This window comes from Mauremys reevesii, linkage group 22 (assembly GCF_016161935.1).
Source record: "Mauremys reevesii isolate NIE-2019 linkage group 22, ASM1616193v1, whole genome shotgun sequence".
Classification (NCBI taxonomy): domain Eukaryota; kingdom Metazoa; phylum Chordata; order Testudines; family Geoemydidae; genus Mauremys; species Mauremys reevesii.
This window is the reverse complement of record NC_052644.1, coordinates 22493212-22510861: the sequence shown is the minus strand read 5'-3', so window position 1 is coordinate 22510861 and position 17650 is coordinate 22493212. Positions and strand designations below refer to the sequence as shown.

Here is a 17650-nt window from a genome sequence, read left to right as displayed (position 1 = left end):
GTGAGGCACCGCAGGCTGGGGGGCAGGGCTGGGCTGGCAGGGGCTGCGGGTCGGGAGTGAGGGGCACGCAGAGCTGGGGGCAGGGCTGGGCTGGCAGGGGCTGCGGGTCGGGAGTGAGGGGCACCGGCAGGCTGGGGCAGGGCTGGGCTGGCAGGGGCTGCGGGTCGGGAGTGAGGGGCACCGGCAGGACTGGGGGCAGGGCTGGGCTAGCAGTGGCTGTGGGTCGGGAGTGAGGGGCCAGGGCTGGGGCAGGGCAGGCAGGGGCTGCGGGTCGGGAGTGAGGGGCACCGGCAAGGCGGGGGCAGGGCTGGGCTGGCAGGGGCTGCGGGTCGGGAGTGAGGGGCACCGGAAGGGCTGGGCTAGCAGGGGCTGCGGGTCGGGAGTGAGGGGCACCGGCAAGGCGGGGCAGGCTGGGCTGGCAGGGGATGCGGGTCGGGAGTGAGGGGCACCGGCAGGGCTGGGGGGGGCAGGGCTGGGCTAGCAGGGGCTGCGGGTCGGGAGTGAGGGGCACCGGCAGGGCTGCGGGGGGCAGGGCTGGGCTGGCAGGGGCTGCGGGTCGGGAGTGAGGGGCACCGGCAGGGCTGGGCAGTAAAGCAGGCCCGCGGTGCTGAGGTCAGGCTGGGGGGCACGGCTCCCACCCAGCTCCACACAGTCGTCGTCCTGGCTGGATCCGAGTCCCTGACTCTGGGGATGTACGTGTCCAAGGGGGGGGTGCCCCGTGCAAGGCTGCGGAGCATTGGGGGGGCACTAGGCTGAGGCCTGGTACATAGACTCGTGGGGCAGGAAGGGATGTGGGGGGGTCACTGGTGGGGTCCGCCCCACGCCCCCTCTGTGCTGAAGCAGGACCAAGCAAACCTGGCCCAGCCCTGACAGGGGTGTGTCCGACCTGGCCGGGGACCCCCCAGCTCCCCCTCCCTTAGCGTTCGCTATTAGGAATCCTGCCCCGCTGCAGATCACAGCCGTGGCCTCTCGTCCTGCCGTCAATGGGCACCGCGACCCGCTGGTCACCAGCCCCCGCAGAGAACCTGCCACAGATTCGCAGACCAGATCCGGATCCGGATCCCTCCCCCTTTCTCCTCTCCCAAGGCTCAGCTGGAAGATTTGCTCCCGCAGCCGCGTTACGCCGCCAGGAGGGAGCTCGCCCGTCGCCTGATCAAACCAGCTCTGGGCCCCCGAGCGCTTATATCGGCAAAACTTATGTCGCTGGGGGCGGGGGGGGGGGTGTTTTCTCTTCATGCCTCAGCGACAAAAGTTTTGCCGAACTAAGTGCGAGTGTCGGCGCGGGGCTGGGCGAGCCGACCTGCCGTGGTCCCCTCCCGTCCTACACCCGCTCAGGGGGGCCCCCCCGCCTCGGCAGCCAGGTTTGCTAAACCTTCGGTCGGTTTGGGTTGCTCTTCTCTGGACTCCCAAGGCCCAGCGCCCCGACCCGGACACGCTCCTCGAGCCGAGCGGGACAAGGAGCCACGCGCCGGGTACGACAGCCCAGCTTCTTGGCACCACGGTGACTCACTTCCGCCTGTGATTCGCCCGGACGCCGGGGTCCCGGTTCTGCCGCCCAGCTCCCTCGCCAGGCCTCCGTCTGCGGGCAGGCGCCAGATGCCTCCTTCCTTCCCCGCGGCGTTTGGCTGGATCGCGTCGATTTCACGCCTAGAGCTCCAGGACCCTTTCGAGGGCTCGGCCCAGACGCCAGAGTGTTTCTGGTCCCAGTGCTGCCTACCCCGCGGCAGCGCCAGGGCCAGGTGGGCGAGACGGGGGGTCTCCCCTCCACACAGGAGTCCCCCGCCTCCCCCGAGGGGTCGTCGTCCAACGGGGACGGAGCCGTGTGCTCCCGGCCTGGGGGGTCCCCACCCAATGCACGGCCAGAGATGGAGCAGGACCAGCCCCCTGGCTGGTGAGGGTGGGGGTGAATCCTCCCCCCGGTAACCCACAGCCAGTGCAAAGTCTCCCCGCACCCCCCGGCACAGAACTGTCCCAGGGAAAGATGGAGCAACTCTGCCCCGGTGGTGAACCGCACCCAATGAAAGGGCCCTGCCATGAACCAGACACTCCTCCTTCAAACCAGCCCCCCAACAAATGAGTGTTAATTAAAGAATCCCCTCCCCCCTGAGCCAGCATAGAACCCAGGAGTCCTGGCTCCCAGCTCCCCCAGCTCTAACCACCAGCCCCCACCCCCCTCCCAGAGCCGGGGAAAGAACCCAGGAGTCCGGGCTCCCAGCTCCCCCAGCTCTAACCACCAGCCCCCACCCCCCTCCCAGAGCCGGGGAGAGAACCCAGGAGTCCCGACTCCCAGCCCCCCCCCCGCTCTTTGCAACCCAGGGTGGGTGGGGCAGCAGGGGGCAGTGTCTTGCTGGGGGGGGCAGGGGAGGGAGGGCCCAGACACACCAGGCCCAGCCATCACCTCTCACCAGGTTTATTGTTAAGGTCACATTAGCAGCAGCTCCGAGTTCCCGTGAGGCTATTGCAGAATGTTATGGACAGAGCCCTGCCCACCCCCCCGCCCCCCGCCCGGGACGCGGGGTGCCCTGGCCCCGGGGCTGGGGGGCGGGCAGGGGTCTATGGCTTTTCCAGGGCGGTTTCCACGTGGTCAGGTGGGCCTGGGCGGGGGGCGGGTTTTCCCCCCCACAGACACTTAAAGACCCAGGCCGGATCATGGGGGGACGGACAGACAGAGAAACACAGACGGACAAAGGTACAGACATGCGTGGGGGGGGATAGACCTGGACTGGATGTCGGGGTTCTCCGAGATGGATTCCCCCCACACCACCGTCCCTACACTCTCGGGGGGGGGGGGATCCAGATGCCTGGGTTCTCCTCCCCCTCCACACCCACCCACCACGGCTGGGGGAGGGTTCATGCAAACCACCGAGACACGTTGTGGGGGGAGACACTTTCCTACCCCCCCAAGTCCAGATCAAGCATGAAGTCCCCTGGGGGGGGGGCTGACCCCCATTTCAGTCAGGGGAAGCCAGGTGCTTTGGGGGTCGCTGCAGACAGCCCTGCCCCCCCCATGAGTCAGTCTTTGGGGGGTGACGCAGCCACCACACAGTGCAGGGGTCTCCTCTCAGCACTGAGGGGGGCAGCAGGAGCCCACGGCTGGTGGAGCGCGGGGGGGGCGGGGGGGAAACCAGGCCACAGGCCCTTCCTCTTCAGGATGAGAGGCAGATCCCCGGACGCCTGGGTTCACAGTGCGTGGGTGCGGCTAAAGCCAGGCGACCGGGCCCCCCCACCCCACAACATGCAAGTCACTGAGGAGAGGGGGGGCGCCCAGCCTGTGCCCTCCCCCGCAAATCAGTTCCAGGGAGGGAGGGGCGTTGGGAGACAGCTCAGTCCTGGCTTCTCCTATGGCTTCGAGAAAAGATGTCCCCCCCGCCACAGCCCCCCTCCCAAAACACACACGCAGCTCCTGACAGCGCCTCCCCCTGGACACGGAGAAGAGCGCAGAGCCAGAGAGACCAGCCACGATCCTGGGGGGGGAGAGAGAGAATCCACTCAGCTCTGCCGGTGCCCCTCACTCCCGACTCGCAGCCCCCCAGCCCTGCCGGTGCCCCTCACTCCCGACTCGCAGCCCCCCCAGCCCTGCCAGTGCCCCTCACTCCCGACCCGCAGCCCCCAGCCCTGCCGGTGCCCCTCACTCCTGACCTGCAGCCCCCGCCCCAGCTCTGCCGGTGCCCCTCACTCCCGACCCGCAGCCCCCCCAGCCCTGCCGGTGCCCCTCACTCCCGACCTGCAGCCCCCCCCCCACAGCCCTGCCGGTGCCCCTCACTCCCGACCCGCAGCCCCCGCTAGCCTGGATACTCACGGCCCCTGGGGGTCTCGGGGGGGCTAGTCCGATGGGACACTCTGCACGACGATGCTGGGCTTGTCGCGCTGGGCGCTCTTGGAGATGTAGCTGTTGAGGGTTTTCTCCTGGGGGGGGCAGCGGGGTCAGAGATGGCACCAGCCCCTTCTCCCAAGCCCCCATCCGAGCTCCACAGCCCCCCCCCGCATCCCTCCCTGACCCCTTCCCCATGGTACAGCCCTGCCCGTCCACCGCCCCTCTGCCCCAAAGCCTGCCCCCTCCCGACCCTTCCCCACCCCCTCTCCCCTGCACCCCCAGGGCCAACCCATGTAGCACGACCCCCCCATGTGCCCCCAATGCCCCACAGCACAACCCACCTCTCCCCTGCCCCCTCCCCCACCCCATTACCTCCACCAGCTGGTGCCAGTGCTCGATGGGTTTGCGGGGGTTGGCCAACATCTCGGCCCAGTGCTCCCGGCCCGGCCCCTCGGCGTCGCTCCCCACCCGGCACATCCCGATCACCTCGTTGTGCCCGATGCTGGGAGAGAGACTGACCGGTCAATGCTGGACCCCTCCCCTGCCATGGGGACCCAGAGCCGGGGGGAGAACCCAGGAGTCTGGGCCCCAGCCCCCTCCCCCTCGGACCCTACTTCTCTCCTCCAGAGCCAGGGCCTAGAACCCAGGAGTCCTGGCTCTCAGCCCCCACCCTCCCCCCCGCTCTAACCACTAGACCCCACTCCCCTCCCAGAGCCAGGGAGAGAACCCAGGAGTCCTGGCTCCCAGCCCCGCCCCCCGCTCTAACCACTAGACCCCACTTCCCTCCCAGAGCTGTGGCCTAGAACCCAGGAGTCCTGGCTCCCAGCCCCCACCCTCTCTAACCACTAGACCCCACTCCCCTCCCAGAGCCAGGGAAAGAACCCAGGAGTCCTGGCTCCCAGCCCCCGACGAGCGGCTGTGCTCCGGGCTCACCAGTCGTAGTCCATGACGGTGATGGTGAGGCTGACGTGCTCGGCGCTCTCGTGCGGGATGTCGAAGACGAGGGCCTCGTTGTAGCTGGGGTTCAGCGTGTTCTTCTTGATGGACGTCTTGCGCTTCTTCAGCCGCCGCCCCTCGCACATGAGCGAGGCCTTGACGTAGGGGTCTGGGGGGACCAGACATGGCCCGGATGGGGAGGGGAGGGGGAGTCCCCAGCTCCACCTCTCCCAGTGCCGGCAGCCCCCCTCCCCAGCCACCCCTTCGGTGCCTCCCCCAAGCCACAAGCAGCCCCATCTCCCCCTCCTGTAGCACCCCCAGCTGCCCCTCCGGCACAGCCCTGCCCTCCCCCAGCCCCCCCACTTCCCCGAGCGCAGGCCCCCGGCCCCTGACCTGAGAAGCCGGTCAGGTCCATGGCTTTGAGGTTGGAGGCCCGGATGATGGTCACGGTCAGGCGGCCGGCGGTGGGCAGGTAACAGAGGGAGAAATTCACCTCCCCCAGGTCGGCCTTCTCCTGTGGGGGGGGGCGGGGGGGTGAGTGACCCCAGGCGCCGGCAGCCGCTGCTTTCCCCAGCCTGAATATTTCATGGCCCTTTACCAGGCTGGAGCCACTTCCTGCCCATGAATATTAATGCCCCTCTGGCCCCGGGCACCGGCCCAGCCCGCGTGTTACAGCCCCTGGCGCCCGGCCACCACCGGCCCCCGGGAACGGGCCGCGGAGCGAGAGGCAGAGAAATGACGGGCCAGATTTCCTGAGTCAGAGCTGACCCGAACGCGGTGCCCCTCACTCCCGACCCGCAGCCCCTGCTAGCCCAGCCCTGGGTTCCCCCCAGCCCTGCCGGTGCCCCTCACTCCCGACCCGCAGCCCCTGCTAGCCCAGCCCTGCCCCCCCCCCAGCTCTGCCGGTGCCCCTCACTCCCGACCCGCAGCCCCTGCCAGCCCAGCCCTGCCCCCCTCCCAGCTCTGCCGGTGCCCCTCACTCCCGACCCGCAGCCCCTGCTAGCCCAGCCCTGACCCCCCCAGCCCTGCCGGTGCCCCTCACTCCCGACCCGCAGCCCCCTGCTAGCCCAGCCCTGGGTCCCCCCCAGCCCTGCCGGTGCCCCTCACTCCCACCCGCAGCCCCTGCTAGCCCAGCCCTGCCCCAGCTCTGCCGGTGCCCCTCACTCCCGACCCGCAGCCCCTGCTAGCCCAGCCTGGGTTCCCCCAGCTCTGCCGGTGCCCCTCTCTCCCGACCCACCGCCCCTGCTCGCCCCGCCCTGGGCGCCCCCCGCCCAGCCGGTGCCCCTCACTCCCGACCCGCCGCCCCTGCCAGCCCAGTCCTGGGCTCCCCCCAGCCCTGCCGGTGCCCCTCCCTCCCCACCCACACCCCACCAGCCGGGAATGGGGCAGGGACTCAGTAGGGGGTGGTCTCCCCTCAGCTGCTGCACTGGCTCCGCCCCCCAGAGCGGCGCTAGGGGGCGCTGTGCTGCAGGGGTGGATGCTGCCCCATGGGCTCCGTGGGGGCTTGTGGGGCCGGAGCTGTAGGGAGCAGGACCAGGGACTGTCTGGGGCTGGTTCCCAGCTCAGAGCAGTGGGTGGATTTTCTGGTGGGGAGGGCGTGGGGGAGGGGGGACAGTAGGGGGCTCAGATCCTGCTGCCCCCACCACCACCCCAGGGACCGACACAGCACCGTGGGGGAGGGGCAGGGCCCACCCCCCCCAACCTGCTCCTTACCCTCCCCCGCCCTTTCCCTCACCTGAAAATCAGCTGATTTCCAGCAGCTCAAACCCCAAACAGCCTCCAATTGATACCGGAGCGAGCGCATTATGGGACAATAATAACGGCAGAGCGGGGGGGCAGGGCCGGGCTAGCAGGGGCTGCGGGTCGGGAGTGAGGGGCAGCAGCAGGGCTGGGGGGGCAGGGCTGGGCGAGCAGGGGCTGCGGGTCGGGAGTGAGGGGCACCAGCAGAGCAGGGGGGAGCCCAGGGCTGGGCGAGCAGGGGCTGCGGGTCGGGAGTGAGGGGCACTGGCAGGGCTGGGGGGAGCCCTGAACTGGGCTAGGAGGGGGCTGCGGGTCGGGAGTGAGGGGCACCGGCAGGGCTGGGGGGAGCCCAGGGCTGGGCTAGGAGGGGGCTGCGGGTCGGGAGTGAGGAGCAGCAGCCGCTCTGGGTGGGGGAGGGGCGCACACATACCTGGCTGCCCTAATTACCCGACAGTTTCATGAACAACAAATTCAGCTGAAATATTCAAAAACACCCAGGCCGGAAATCCAGGCAGAATTGGGTGGAAGGCACCAGGCGCTGGGGGGAGGGGCAGGGGTGGGTGCTGCGGGGGCAGGGCAGGGTCCGGGGGAAGCTGGATGGAGGGTCGTTACCCCACCCCCCACTCGAGGCCGCCCCCTCCCCGAGATTGCATCTCTCCCGCCCTGGCCTGGGCCCCATCCCATCTCCCTGGGGTCTCACCACGCTGGCCTCCAGGGGGTCCCTCCAGACTAGCCACCTGCTTCCACTCCAGCAGCTCCAGCAGGACGGCTGGGTGTGCGCACTGGGGGCTGGGGCATGGGCTTGGGTAGAGGGGCTGGAACGGAAGGTGGGTCGAGTCGAGTTGGTTTGAACGTTGGACGTTGGGTTTGAGTTGAACTGGGTTGACACGGGGTTGAGTTGGGTCAGTCTCCCCTACGCCCCCTTTCCCCAAGGGGTCTCACCCATCGGGGTGGCCTGCAGGATGCCCCTCCAGATGGGTTCTGCTGCCGCATCTGAAGCAGGTTGAGGTTGGGGGTTGAGTTGAGAGTGGAGTGCGGCTTAGAGTGCAACTGAATTGGGTTGGGTTGGGCTGAGTTAAGGCTGAGTTGGGCTGAGTTAAGGCTGAGTTGGGTAAGGGCGCAGGTTGGGGCCGGGTTGAGAACTGGAGTTGAATTGAGAGTTGAGTCTGGGCTGGATTGAGATGAGTTGGGGTTGGATTTGGATTGGGTTGTGTGACGAACTGGGACTGTTCTTACTGTGGTCTGTGAATGCTGGGTGGGGGGTGTCGGCCTGGGAGGACGGTCTGCATTGGGGGATGGGAGACTGGCTGGAGGGAGGAGACCTGAGCATGTAACGTGGGAACCCAGGAAGGGGTTAGAGGCCAGGTGACACCTCTGCCCGGGAAGCTGAACAAAGGCTGGGGGGGGAGGAGACGCTGGAGAGTGGGAGAGTTTCAGGAGCTGGCTGGGGAATGGAGGGAAGGACAGACAGGACTCTGACCCCCCAAGGGGGCTGTGGTGCTCCTGGGACCCCAAGATGGACCTAATTGGGGAGGATCCTGTTGTCTGTACCGGCTAGACCTGTCTGGGACTGTGTTCCTGGTGTCTAAATAAACCTTCTGCTTTCCTGGCTGGCTGAGAGTCGTGGTGAACCGCAGGAAGCCGGGGGTGCAGGGCCCTGACTCCCCCACACTCCGTGACAGGTTGATTTAAGGTTGAGTTGCATGGAGATGGGTTGGGTTAAGGTTGGGTTGGGGTCAACCTGTGGAACTCCTCACCAGAGGATGTAGTGAAGGCCAAGACTATAACAGGGTTCAAAAAATATCTAGATACATTAATGGAGGATACGTCCATCAATGGCTAGTAGCCAGGCTGGGCAGGGAGGGTGTCCCCAGCCTCTGCTTGACAGAAGTTAGGAATGGGCGACAGGGGATGGGTCACTTGATGATTCCCTGGTCTGCATTGGCCACTGTCGGAAGACAGGATGCTGGGCTAGGTGGACCTTTGGTCTGGCCCAGTTGGGCTGTTCTTATGTTCGGGTTGGGATAAGGCCTTGCTGGGATTTGGATTGGGTTGGTTTGAGGTTGAGTTGCACTGGGATGGGTTGGGTTTGGGTTGGGATAAGGGCCCATTGGGATTGAATTTGGATTGAGTTGGTTTAAGGTTGAGTTGAACTGGGATGGGTTGGGTTTGGGTTGGGTTAAGGGCCCGTTGGGACTGAATTTGGATTGGACTGATTTAAGGTTGAGTTGAACTGGGATGGGTTGGGTTGGGTTGGGATAAGGTCCCGTTGGGACTGAATTTGGATTGGACTGATTTAAGGTTGAGTTGAACTGGGATGGGTTGGGTTTGCGTTGGGTTAAATTCGGGTTGGGGTGAAGAGTTGAGCTGAATTGAGACAGACTGGGGCTGAGATAACAATTGGATCAGCCTCCCGTCCGGCTCACCCCTCCCACAACCCACCCGTGATCTCACTCACCGAGCTGCCCTCCAGGATATCCCTCCAGATGGGCGCCTCCTCATCCCGCTCCGCCATCTCCAGCAAGTTGTCCAGCACCACCTGCCCGATGAGGTCGTGGCGGGAGAAGCGGTCGAAGTCGTAGACGCTGAAGTGCAGCTTGCGTCCCGGCAGCTCGGCGAAGGGGACGTTGAAGTTGAAGGTCTCGTTGAAGATGGGGTTGAGCGTCTTGCGGTGCACCTTGGTCTGGAACTTCTTCTTGCGGTCGGGCAGCAGGTACATCTTGACGTAGGGGTCGGAGAAGCCGTTGGCGTCCTTGGCCGGCAGGTCCAGTGCCCGCAGGATCTTCACCACCAGCTGCTCCGAGGCGTAGGCGTAGCGCAGGGCGAAGCAGATGCGCCCGCAGGGAGGACCCTCCGCCTTCCGGTGCTCCGCCTCGCCCGCCCGCTGCTTGTACAGCTCCGGCTTGATCTGACCGATGCTGGTGGCCTGCTCCGGCTTGTCCTCCCCACCGTGGCCAACCACCTCCGGGCTGGAGAGCTGCTGGGTCAAGGGGCGCGGCAGCGTGTTGTACCTGCGAGGGGTCGGGAGTTGGGAGGGGCGTACCGAGACACGGGGAGCCCCCAACCCACCTGGGACAGGAGCTGTGGGGCTGGGCGGGGGGGCATTTCCCCTGAATGCACTCCCCCAGGAGCCCCCGCACCCCAGGGCTCCCCTTGGGAAACCCCAGCTACGCCACCGGCCCCCCTGAGACAGAGCTCCCCTTCGGTTCCCCCTCCCGAGCCAGGCCCTCCCTGCTGCCCCCTAGTGGGAGACGAGAGCGGCCCCGGGCCTCACCTGGGGGCAGGCGCCAGGGTGGCCACCTGCTGGTGGGAGTGTGCGTTGGGCATGCCGCCGCCGCCGCCCTCCTTAGGGCCGACCTGCCCCTCCACCGGCAGGTCGGGCGAGGTCTGGCTCAGCTTGAGGGTGGCCTCGGGGTAGGAGTCCATGTCGAGGTAGGAGCGTTCGGGCATCTCGGGGCCCAGCTCGACCCGCTCCACCAGCAGGTCGCCGTAGGGCGAGTGGTGCAGGTGGCCGTGGAGGCCGTGGTCCTTGCGCGGCGCCAGCGAGGCCCCCTTGTCCCGCCAGGGGATCCAGCAGAGCTTCCAGGAGACGAAGAGCGAGACGCCGAGCAGCACGATGCCGCAGAAGGTGACGATGACGGAGAGCAGGCTGACGGAGATGTCTGTGCGGGGCAGAAGCTGTGAGCGGCGGGAGGGGACATGGGAGAGGCAGGCTGGAGACCCCGTCCTCCCACCGGTACCCCAGACCCCTGGGCACAAAGACAGAGCCGTGCCCCCACCCCCAGTATCCAACCACCACCGCCTGGAACGTCGACGTGACCACGTGTCCCCCCATATCCCATCACCCCCTGCAACGTAGACACGACAACGTCCCCCTGTAATATCCCATCACCGCCTGGAACGTAGATACGACCACGTCCCCCTGTAATATCCCAACACCCCCTGGAACGTAGACACGACAACGTCCCCCTGTAATATCCCATCACCACCTGGAACATAGATACGACCACGTCCCCCTGTAATATCCCATCACCCCCTGCAACGTAGACACGACCACGTCCCCCTGTAATATCCCATCACCGCCTGGAACGTAGATACGACCACGTCCCCCTGTAATATCCCATCACCCCCTGGAACGTAGATACGACCACGTCCCCCTGTAATATCCCATCACCCCCTGGAACGTAGATACGACCACGTCCCCCTGTAATATCCCATCACCGCCTGGAACGTCGACGTGACCACGTGTCCCCCCATATCCCATCACCCCCTGCAACGTAGACACGACCACGTCCCCCTGTAATATCCCAACACCCCTGGAACGTGACACGACCACGTCCCCTGTAATATCCCAACACCCCCTGGAATGTAGACACGACCACGTCCCCCTTTAATATCCCATCACCGCCTTGTACGTAGTCTCGTCCACGTCCCCGTGTATTATCCCATCACCGCCTGGAACGTAGACACGACCACGTCCCCCTGTAATATCCCATCACCGCCTGGAACGTAGACACGACCACGTCCCCCTGTAATATCCCATCACCGCCTGGAACGTAGACACGACCACGTCCCCCTGTAATATCCCATCACCGCCTGGAACGTAGACACGACCACGTCCCCCTGTAATATCCCATCACCGCCTGGAACGTAGACACGACCACGTCCCCCTGTAATATCCCATCACCGCCTGGAACGTAGACACGACCACGTCCCCCTGTAATATCCCAACACCCCCTGGAACGTAGACACGACCACGTCCCCCTGTAATATCCCAACACCCCCTGGAACGTAGACACGACCACGTCCCCCTGTAATATCCCAACACCGCCTGAAACGTAGACACGACCACGTCCCCCTGTAATATCCCATCACCGCCTGGAACGTAGACACGACCACGTCCCCCTGTAATATCCCAACACCCCCTGGAACGTAGACACGACCACGTCCCCCTGTAATATCCCATCACCGCCTGGAACGTAGACACGACCACGTCCCCCTGTAATATCCCATCACCGCCTGGAACGTAGACACGACCACGTCCCCCTGTAATATCCCAACACCCCCTGAAACGTAGACACGACCACGTCCCCCTGTAATATCCCAACACCCCCTGGAACGTAGACACGACCACGTCCCCCTGTAGTATCCCAACACCGCCTGAACGTAGACACGACCACGTCCCCCTGTAATATCCCAACACCCCCTGGAACGTAGACACGACCACGTCCCCCTGTAATATCCCATCACCGCCTGGAACGTAGACACGACCACGTCCCCCTGTAATATCCCAACACCCCCTGGAACGTAGACACGACCACGTCCCCCTGTAATATCCCATCACCGCCTGAAACGTAGACACGACCACGTGCCCCTGTAATGTCCCATCACCGCCTGGAACGTTGACTGAACAGGACCCTGGCACCTTCCCAGCCGTCACCGAATGCAGACGTAACCCCGCCCCCCTGTAGCCTGCCCGCGCCCCCGTGCGCTTACCCGAGTCGGTGGGCGGGGGGTGCCCCCGGTTGCGCAGCAGGTCGGTGAACTCCAGGCATTTCTCGTGTTGCTCCAGCGCTCGCAGGGAGAAGCAGAGCTCCTTGAGCAGGGTGAGCGCACCGCGACACACGTCCTCCTCGTAGTCACCTGACATGGTGCCGCACCATCTGGCCACCGCAGGGAGAGAGCCGGTGAGCTGCCCCCGGGCCGGCCCCCGCCAGCCCAGCCGAGAGCCCCAGGCAGCACAGCCGGGGGGCGCACACCCACCCTGCCTCACACACTCGCACGGGCACAAACACAGGCCCCTTTGCACGCCCATGCCCACACAAACACATGTGCATTTGCACACCCACACCAAGACACGTTTGCACATGCACACCCATGCAAACGTGTGTATCTGCATGCCCATACCCACACAAACACAAGCATTTGCACACCCATGCACATATCATGTCTGTATTTGCACAAGTGTGCCCATGAATACATGTACACACCCACTCACACAAACATTTGTGCATTTGCACACCCAAATGTGTGTTTACATGCCCTCACCCACACAATCCCAAGTGCATTTGCACACACACTAACATGCACCTTTGCACACCCATGCCCACCCACACCCATGCGCATTTGCACACCCACACGAGCATGTGTGCACTTGCACACCCACCCACACAAACACATGCCCACAAGTTTCCACCCACAGGGCCATCCAGTCTCCCGTGCGCTGGCACTTGTCCGCCCTCCTACGGGCTGAAGCAGCTACGCCCACGTGCAAACCCTTGTGCACTGACACACGGCTTGGGCTCCGCCGCTCACAGCTGCGCACCAGCCAACTGACTCGCGTTGACGCAGAGACACGTGGGCCCCCCCTCCTCGCCCGCAGACCCGCACGTGCCCCCTCCCGCCCATCCTCCCCACCCCTCCCCGCTCACCTGCTCAGCAGCCTCCGTCTCCTGCCGGCTCGGGGTGCAAGTGGGGTGGCTGGTTCTGGCGGAACCGGAGGCAGGGCGCCGGCCCGGGGAGGGGCTGGGGGTCAGTACCAGTTCTGGGGAGTCTGTGCTGGACGGGGGCAGGCGCCCAGGTCTCCCATGCTGGACCCTGCCAAAGCCATGCGGGGTGGGGGACAGGCCCTTGAGGGTGCCCCCTCCAGGCGGCTCCAGGATCAGCGGTAGAGAGCAGCCACCACCATGCTCCACGGGGCCTGGGGTGCAGGCACCCAGCTGGGAAATCAGGGGCCAGGTGTTTCCATGGAGGGGGGGCGGGAGGGGGCTCAGAGATTCTTCTCCTGGGGGCAGGGGGTGTTGGTTGGAGCCTTGGTATGGGGGTGGATTGCCCCAGATTCACAGGCACCTGTTGGAGTGGGGGGAGATCATTAGATGGAGGCATCTGCACCCCACCCCCCAAGCCCTGTCCCTGCCCACCCCCCTCGCCAGACCCCAACCTTCCCACCCCTTCTTCCAGCCCCATAACTCCATCCTCTGGCCTGACCCCACCTTTCCACCAATATCCCCTCTGCCCCATCCTACCCCTTTCTTCTCTGCTCGGCCCTGGAGACCCTCCCCTCCCCAGAGCCCGAAGTCACCCAGGGTTAGAGAGACAGGAGCTGAGAGCCAGGACTCCTGGGTTCTCTCCCTGGCTCTGGAAGGGGAGTGGGGTGTGGTGGTTAGAGCGGCGGGGGGGGCAGTCTGGGAGCCAGGATGCCTGGGTTCTCTCCCCAGCTTTGGGAGGGGAGTGGGGGCTGTTGGGTTAGAGCAGGGGGGGCTGGGAGCCAGGACTCCTGGGTTCTCTCCCCGGCCCTGGGAGAGGAGTGGGATGTAGTGGTTAGAGTGGGGGAGCTGGGAGCCAGGACTCCTGGGTTCTCTCCCTGGCTCTGGGAGGGGAGTGGGATGTAGTGGTTAGAGCAGGGGGGGCTGGGAGCCAGGACTCCTGGGTTCTCTCCCTGGCTCTGGGAGGGGAGTGGGGGCTGGTGAGTTAGAGCAGGCGGGGGGGGGCTGGGAGCCAGGACGCCTGGGTTCTCTCCCTGGCTCTGGGAGGGGAGTGGGGTCTGGTGGTTAGAGTGGGGCGGGGGCTGGGAGCCAGGACGCCTGGGTTCTCTCCCCAGCTCTGGGAGGGGAGTGGGGGCTGGTGGGTTAGAGCAGGGGGTGGGGCTGGGAGCCAGGACTCCCGGGTTCTCTCCTGACTCCTGCTGTCAGGGGGACGGGCGCTGTCTGTGTCTCCGGAGAGAGACGCCCCCCCACAGGGTCACTCCCGCTCCCCCCCCCCCCGCCCGCAGCAGCCTGGCCACCAACCAGCACGGTGCCAGCGTAGGTGTCGCTGCTGCAGCCACATTGGGCTCCGCTCAGGTTCTCGCCTGCCCTGAATACCAAGTACCAGGCCAGATTCCTCCCCGTCATCGCCCGCTCCAGCCAGCTCCCCCCCGCCCGCCCAGCACCCCCCTGGCCCCCCAGCCAGCCTGAGCCCTCCCTGGGCCAGAAGATGGGGGCAGGGCAGAGCTGGGGGGGCCCTGGGGGGGCAGTGGAGCTTGGGTTAAGGACCAGTATGGGGGGTGTTGGGATCAATGGGGGGGCGCCTGGCTGGCACAGAAGCACCAGGCCTGCCCGTGTCACTGTCTTTTCCCCGCCCCTGCCCCCAAGGCCAGGCCAGGCAGCTGCTCCTTGTCACATCGCGTCGGGGCGCCAGCGCACACGGCTTGGCCACGCTCCCACACGCGTGTGCCGAGACGGGCCGGGAAAGGTGCAATGCACACACACCTACACACCGCTCCGGGGCACGCGCTTGTGCGACACGGGCCGGGAGCCGGGGGGCACCCGCATGTGAACCCAGAGCAGGCTCGCGAACGCCCCGGCCCCACCCCACGCCCCGGGCTGGGATTTCTCCGCTCCGGCTCCCCCTGTCAGTCCCACGGCTTCTGCCATCGCTCCCCCGCACGGTGAGTCACCAGCGCCGCACGGGGGGGCTCGGCCAGGGAAACCCCTGTAGACAGACGCGGGCGGTCAGAGCAAAACACAGACCCCCCCCCGGCCTCGCCCCCAGGGGTCAGGGGATTTAACGCTGCTGCGGATTCGCCTGAGGCCCCAGCGTGTCGGAGGCTCGCCGGGGGGGAGTGCAGGGGGGACGCAGAGGGGCAGGGGCGTGTGGGGAGCGGGGCGTGGACGCAGCTCTGCGAGAACCCAGGAGTCCCAGCTCCCAGCCAGCCCCGGCTCCAGTAACCGGAGCTGCCTGTGGGGCACACCCAGCCATGCCCGGTCGATACGTCGCCTGGCGCTGGCAGGAGCCGCGATCCCCCCCCCCACCCACACCCCCCCCCAGGGAGATCCTCCAGTGGCCCAGCCATTGGGGGGGGCGGGGTAGGGGCCAGCCCCTCCAGCAGTGGGGCCAGAACCGATTCCCAGCATTCAGGCCTGACAGGTTTGTAGATAAGGAAGGTCAGGGGGGCTGGTGAAAGGCAGCCAGGCCTGGTGGTGGACAGAGTGGCAGGACTCCTGGGTTCTCTCCCTAGCTCCAGGAGGGGAGTGGGGTCTAGTGGTTAGAGCAGGGGGGAGCTGGGAGCCAGGACACCTGGGTTCTATCCCTGGCACCTGGAGGGGAGTGGGGGCTCGGGGGTTAGAGCGGGGGGGGGGTCGGGGAGCCAAGACTCCTGGGTTCTCTCCCTGGCTCCTGGAGGGGAGTGGGGGCTGGTGGTTAGAGCAGGGAGGCTGGGAGCCAGGACTCCTGGGTTCTCTCCCTGGCTCTGGGTGGGGATTGGGGGCTGGTGGTTGCGGCGGTGGGGAGAGCCAGGACTCCTGGGTTCTCTCCCCGGCTCTGGGAGGGGAGTGGGGGCTAGGGGGTTAAAGCGGGGGGGAGTGCTCTATGCCCTCCCCCTCCAGTACTGAACAGTTCCCCTGGCCTGGCGAGTCCCCAGCCCCAGCTCCGTGAACAGGCCTCAACCCCTCACAGCAGAGACCTGGGATGCGGCTGTGGGGCCCAGCACCCTCCCGCCATGCGCCGAGAGGGGCAGGGGAGTGCACCCCCCAGGGCGTGTCACCCACTATCCTGCCACATGCCAGCCCCAAGGGAGGTTTCTCTTGCAGGGACCCAACCGGGGAACCCCAGAGCGTGAGCAGCCGGGGGCGTCGCACACTCACCCCCTCCCTCTCGCACACCCAGCGTGAGCAGTGCTGGTGTCACGCACGCACACAGAGTCTTTGTCTCGCGTGCAGCCAGCCGGAGCGGCGCTGGTGTCGCACACTCGCTGGGGCGCTCGCACACTCACGTCCGGGGCTGGCTCCAGTTCTGCTCCTAATCACATTAGTGTGTTGTTGGCACAACAGCCGCCGGGGAGGCTGCTCCCTTGTCTGTGAACCGCCCCCCCCTTCCCCCCCCCCCCCCCGACAGGCGACTGCCTCCTAATTACACCCTGCGCTGGGGGGGAGGGCAGGGGAAGCCCCCTGCACGCAGCTACGCCGGGAGCGGCTCCCACAGCCCCCACTCCTGCACATCTGCCCCCCCCAGGGGCCAGGAGACCTGAGCCCCCCTCCAGCCCCCCTAAGCATTCCCTTCCCCCCCCACAGCTCCCTCCCCCTGGTCCTGGAGACAAGCGGGAGCACACGGGGGACTAGGAGACCCTGCGTCCCCCACACATTTCCCGGGTCTTGCCCGACCCCCCCCCCAAAACCTACAGACCCACCAGACCCCAGCACCCACTGCCCCTGGGCTAGAGAGCCTCCAGCCCCCCCCATCACACTGCTCCTCACTCCTATCCGCTAGAGACCCTGCACCCCTCATCCCCCCTCAATGCGCCCCAAATCCTCCCCTCCTCCACCCCAGCCCCTCAATGCACCCCCAAATCCTCCTCCTGCAGCCCAGCCCCTCAATGCACCCCCAAATCCTCCCCTCCTCCACCCCAGCCCCTCAATGCACCCCAAATCCTCCTCCTGCAGCCCAGCCCCTCAATGCACCCCCAAATCCTCCTCCTGCAGCCCAGCCCCTCAATGCACCCCAAATCCTCCCCTCCTTCACCCCAGCCTCCTCAATGCACCCCAAATGCTCCCCTTCCTGCACCCCACCTCAATTCACCCCTGAATACTCCCCTTCTGTACCCCAGCCCCATTCAATGCACCCCCAAATCCTCCTCCTACACCCCCATCTCCCTCTCCCAGTACCCCAAATCCTTCCCTACCTGCACCCCGAGCCCCCTCAATGCGCCCCAAATCCTCCCTTCCCTGTACCCCATCTCTCTCTGCCAGCCCAGCTCCCCCCTCAACCCCCTCCTGCACCCCCATCTTCCCCCTCAATGCACCCCAGTTCCCCTCTCCTTGCACCCCTGAAATCCTCCTCCTGCACCCCAGCTCCCCTCCCTGCACCCCATCTCTCTCTGAAAATCCAGCGCCCCCCGAGCCCCCATCCCTGCGCCCCACGCGCCCCCTTCAGCGCACCCCCAGTCCCCGGGCTGGATTCCCCACCTCCACCTCCTGGGCGCTCCCGTCCGCTCCGGTCCCTACCTGCCGGGGCCGCCAGCCCCGCCGAGCGACCCGAGCCGGCTGCGCGGGGACGATGCGCCTCCGCCCGCCTCCCCCGCGCCTGGGAGCGCAGCAGAGCCGAGCCGGTGCCGGGTCCCCCCGCAAAGCCCGCGCCGGCCGCCAGGGGGCGCCCGCGCCCGGCCGGAGCCGCCAAGAGATTGGG

The 17650-nt window shown here is 66.4% G+C and overlaps 1 protein-coding gene across 1 annotated transcript; it reads right to left on the bottom strand.

The window, feature by feature from the left end:
- Nucleotides 1-2454: 2454 nt before the first annotated feature.
- SYT3 (synaptotagmin 3) lies at nt 2455-17538 on the bottom strand. The gene is made up of 11 exons (XM_039509877.1): nt 17470-17538; nt 16114-16267; nt 12922-13339; nt 11987-12153; nt 9765-10152; nt 8949-9501; nt 5144-5264; nt 4748-4919; nt 4187-4316; nt 3800-3906; nt 2455-3464 (listed from the first exon to the last, which is right to left on the bottom strand). The coding sequence occupies exons 4-10, from the start codon at nt 12138-12140 to the stop codon at nt 3823-3825; spliced, it is 1602 nt and encodes a 533-aa protein (XP_039365811.1). The 5' UTR covers nt 12141-12153; nt 12922-13339; nt 16114-16267; nt 17470-17538; the 3' UTR covers nt 2455-3464; nt 3800-3822.
- Between the last annotated feature and the right edge of the window lie 112 nt (nt 17539-17650).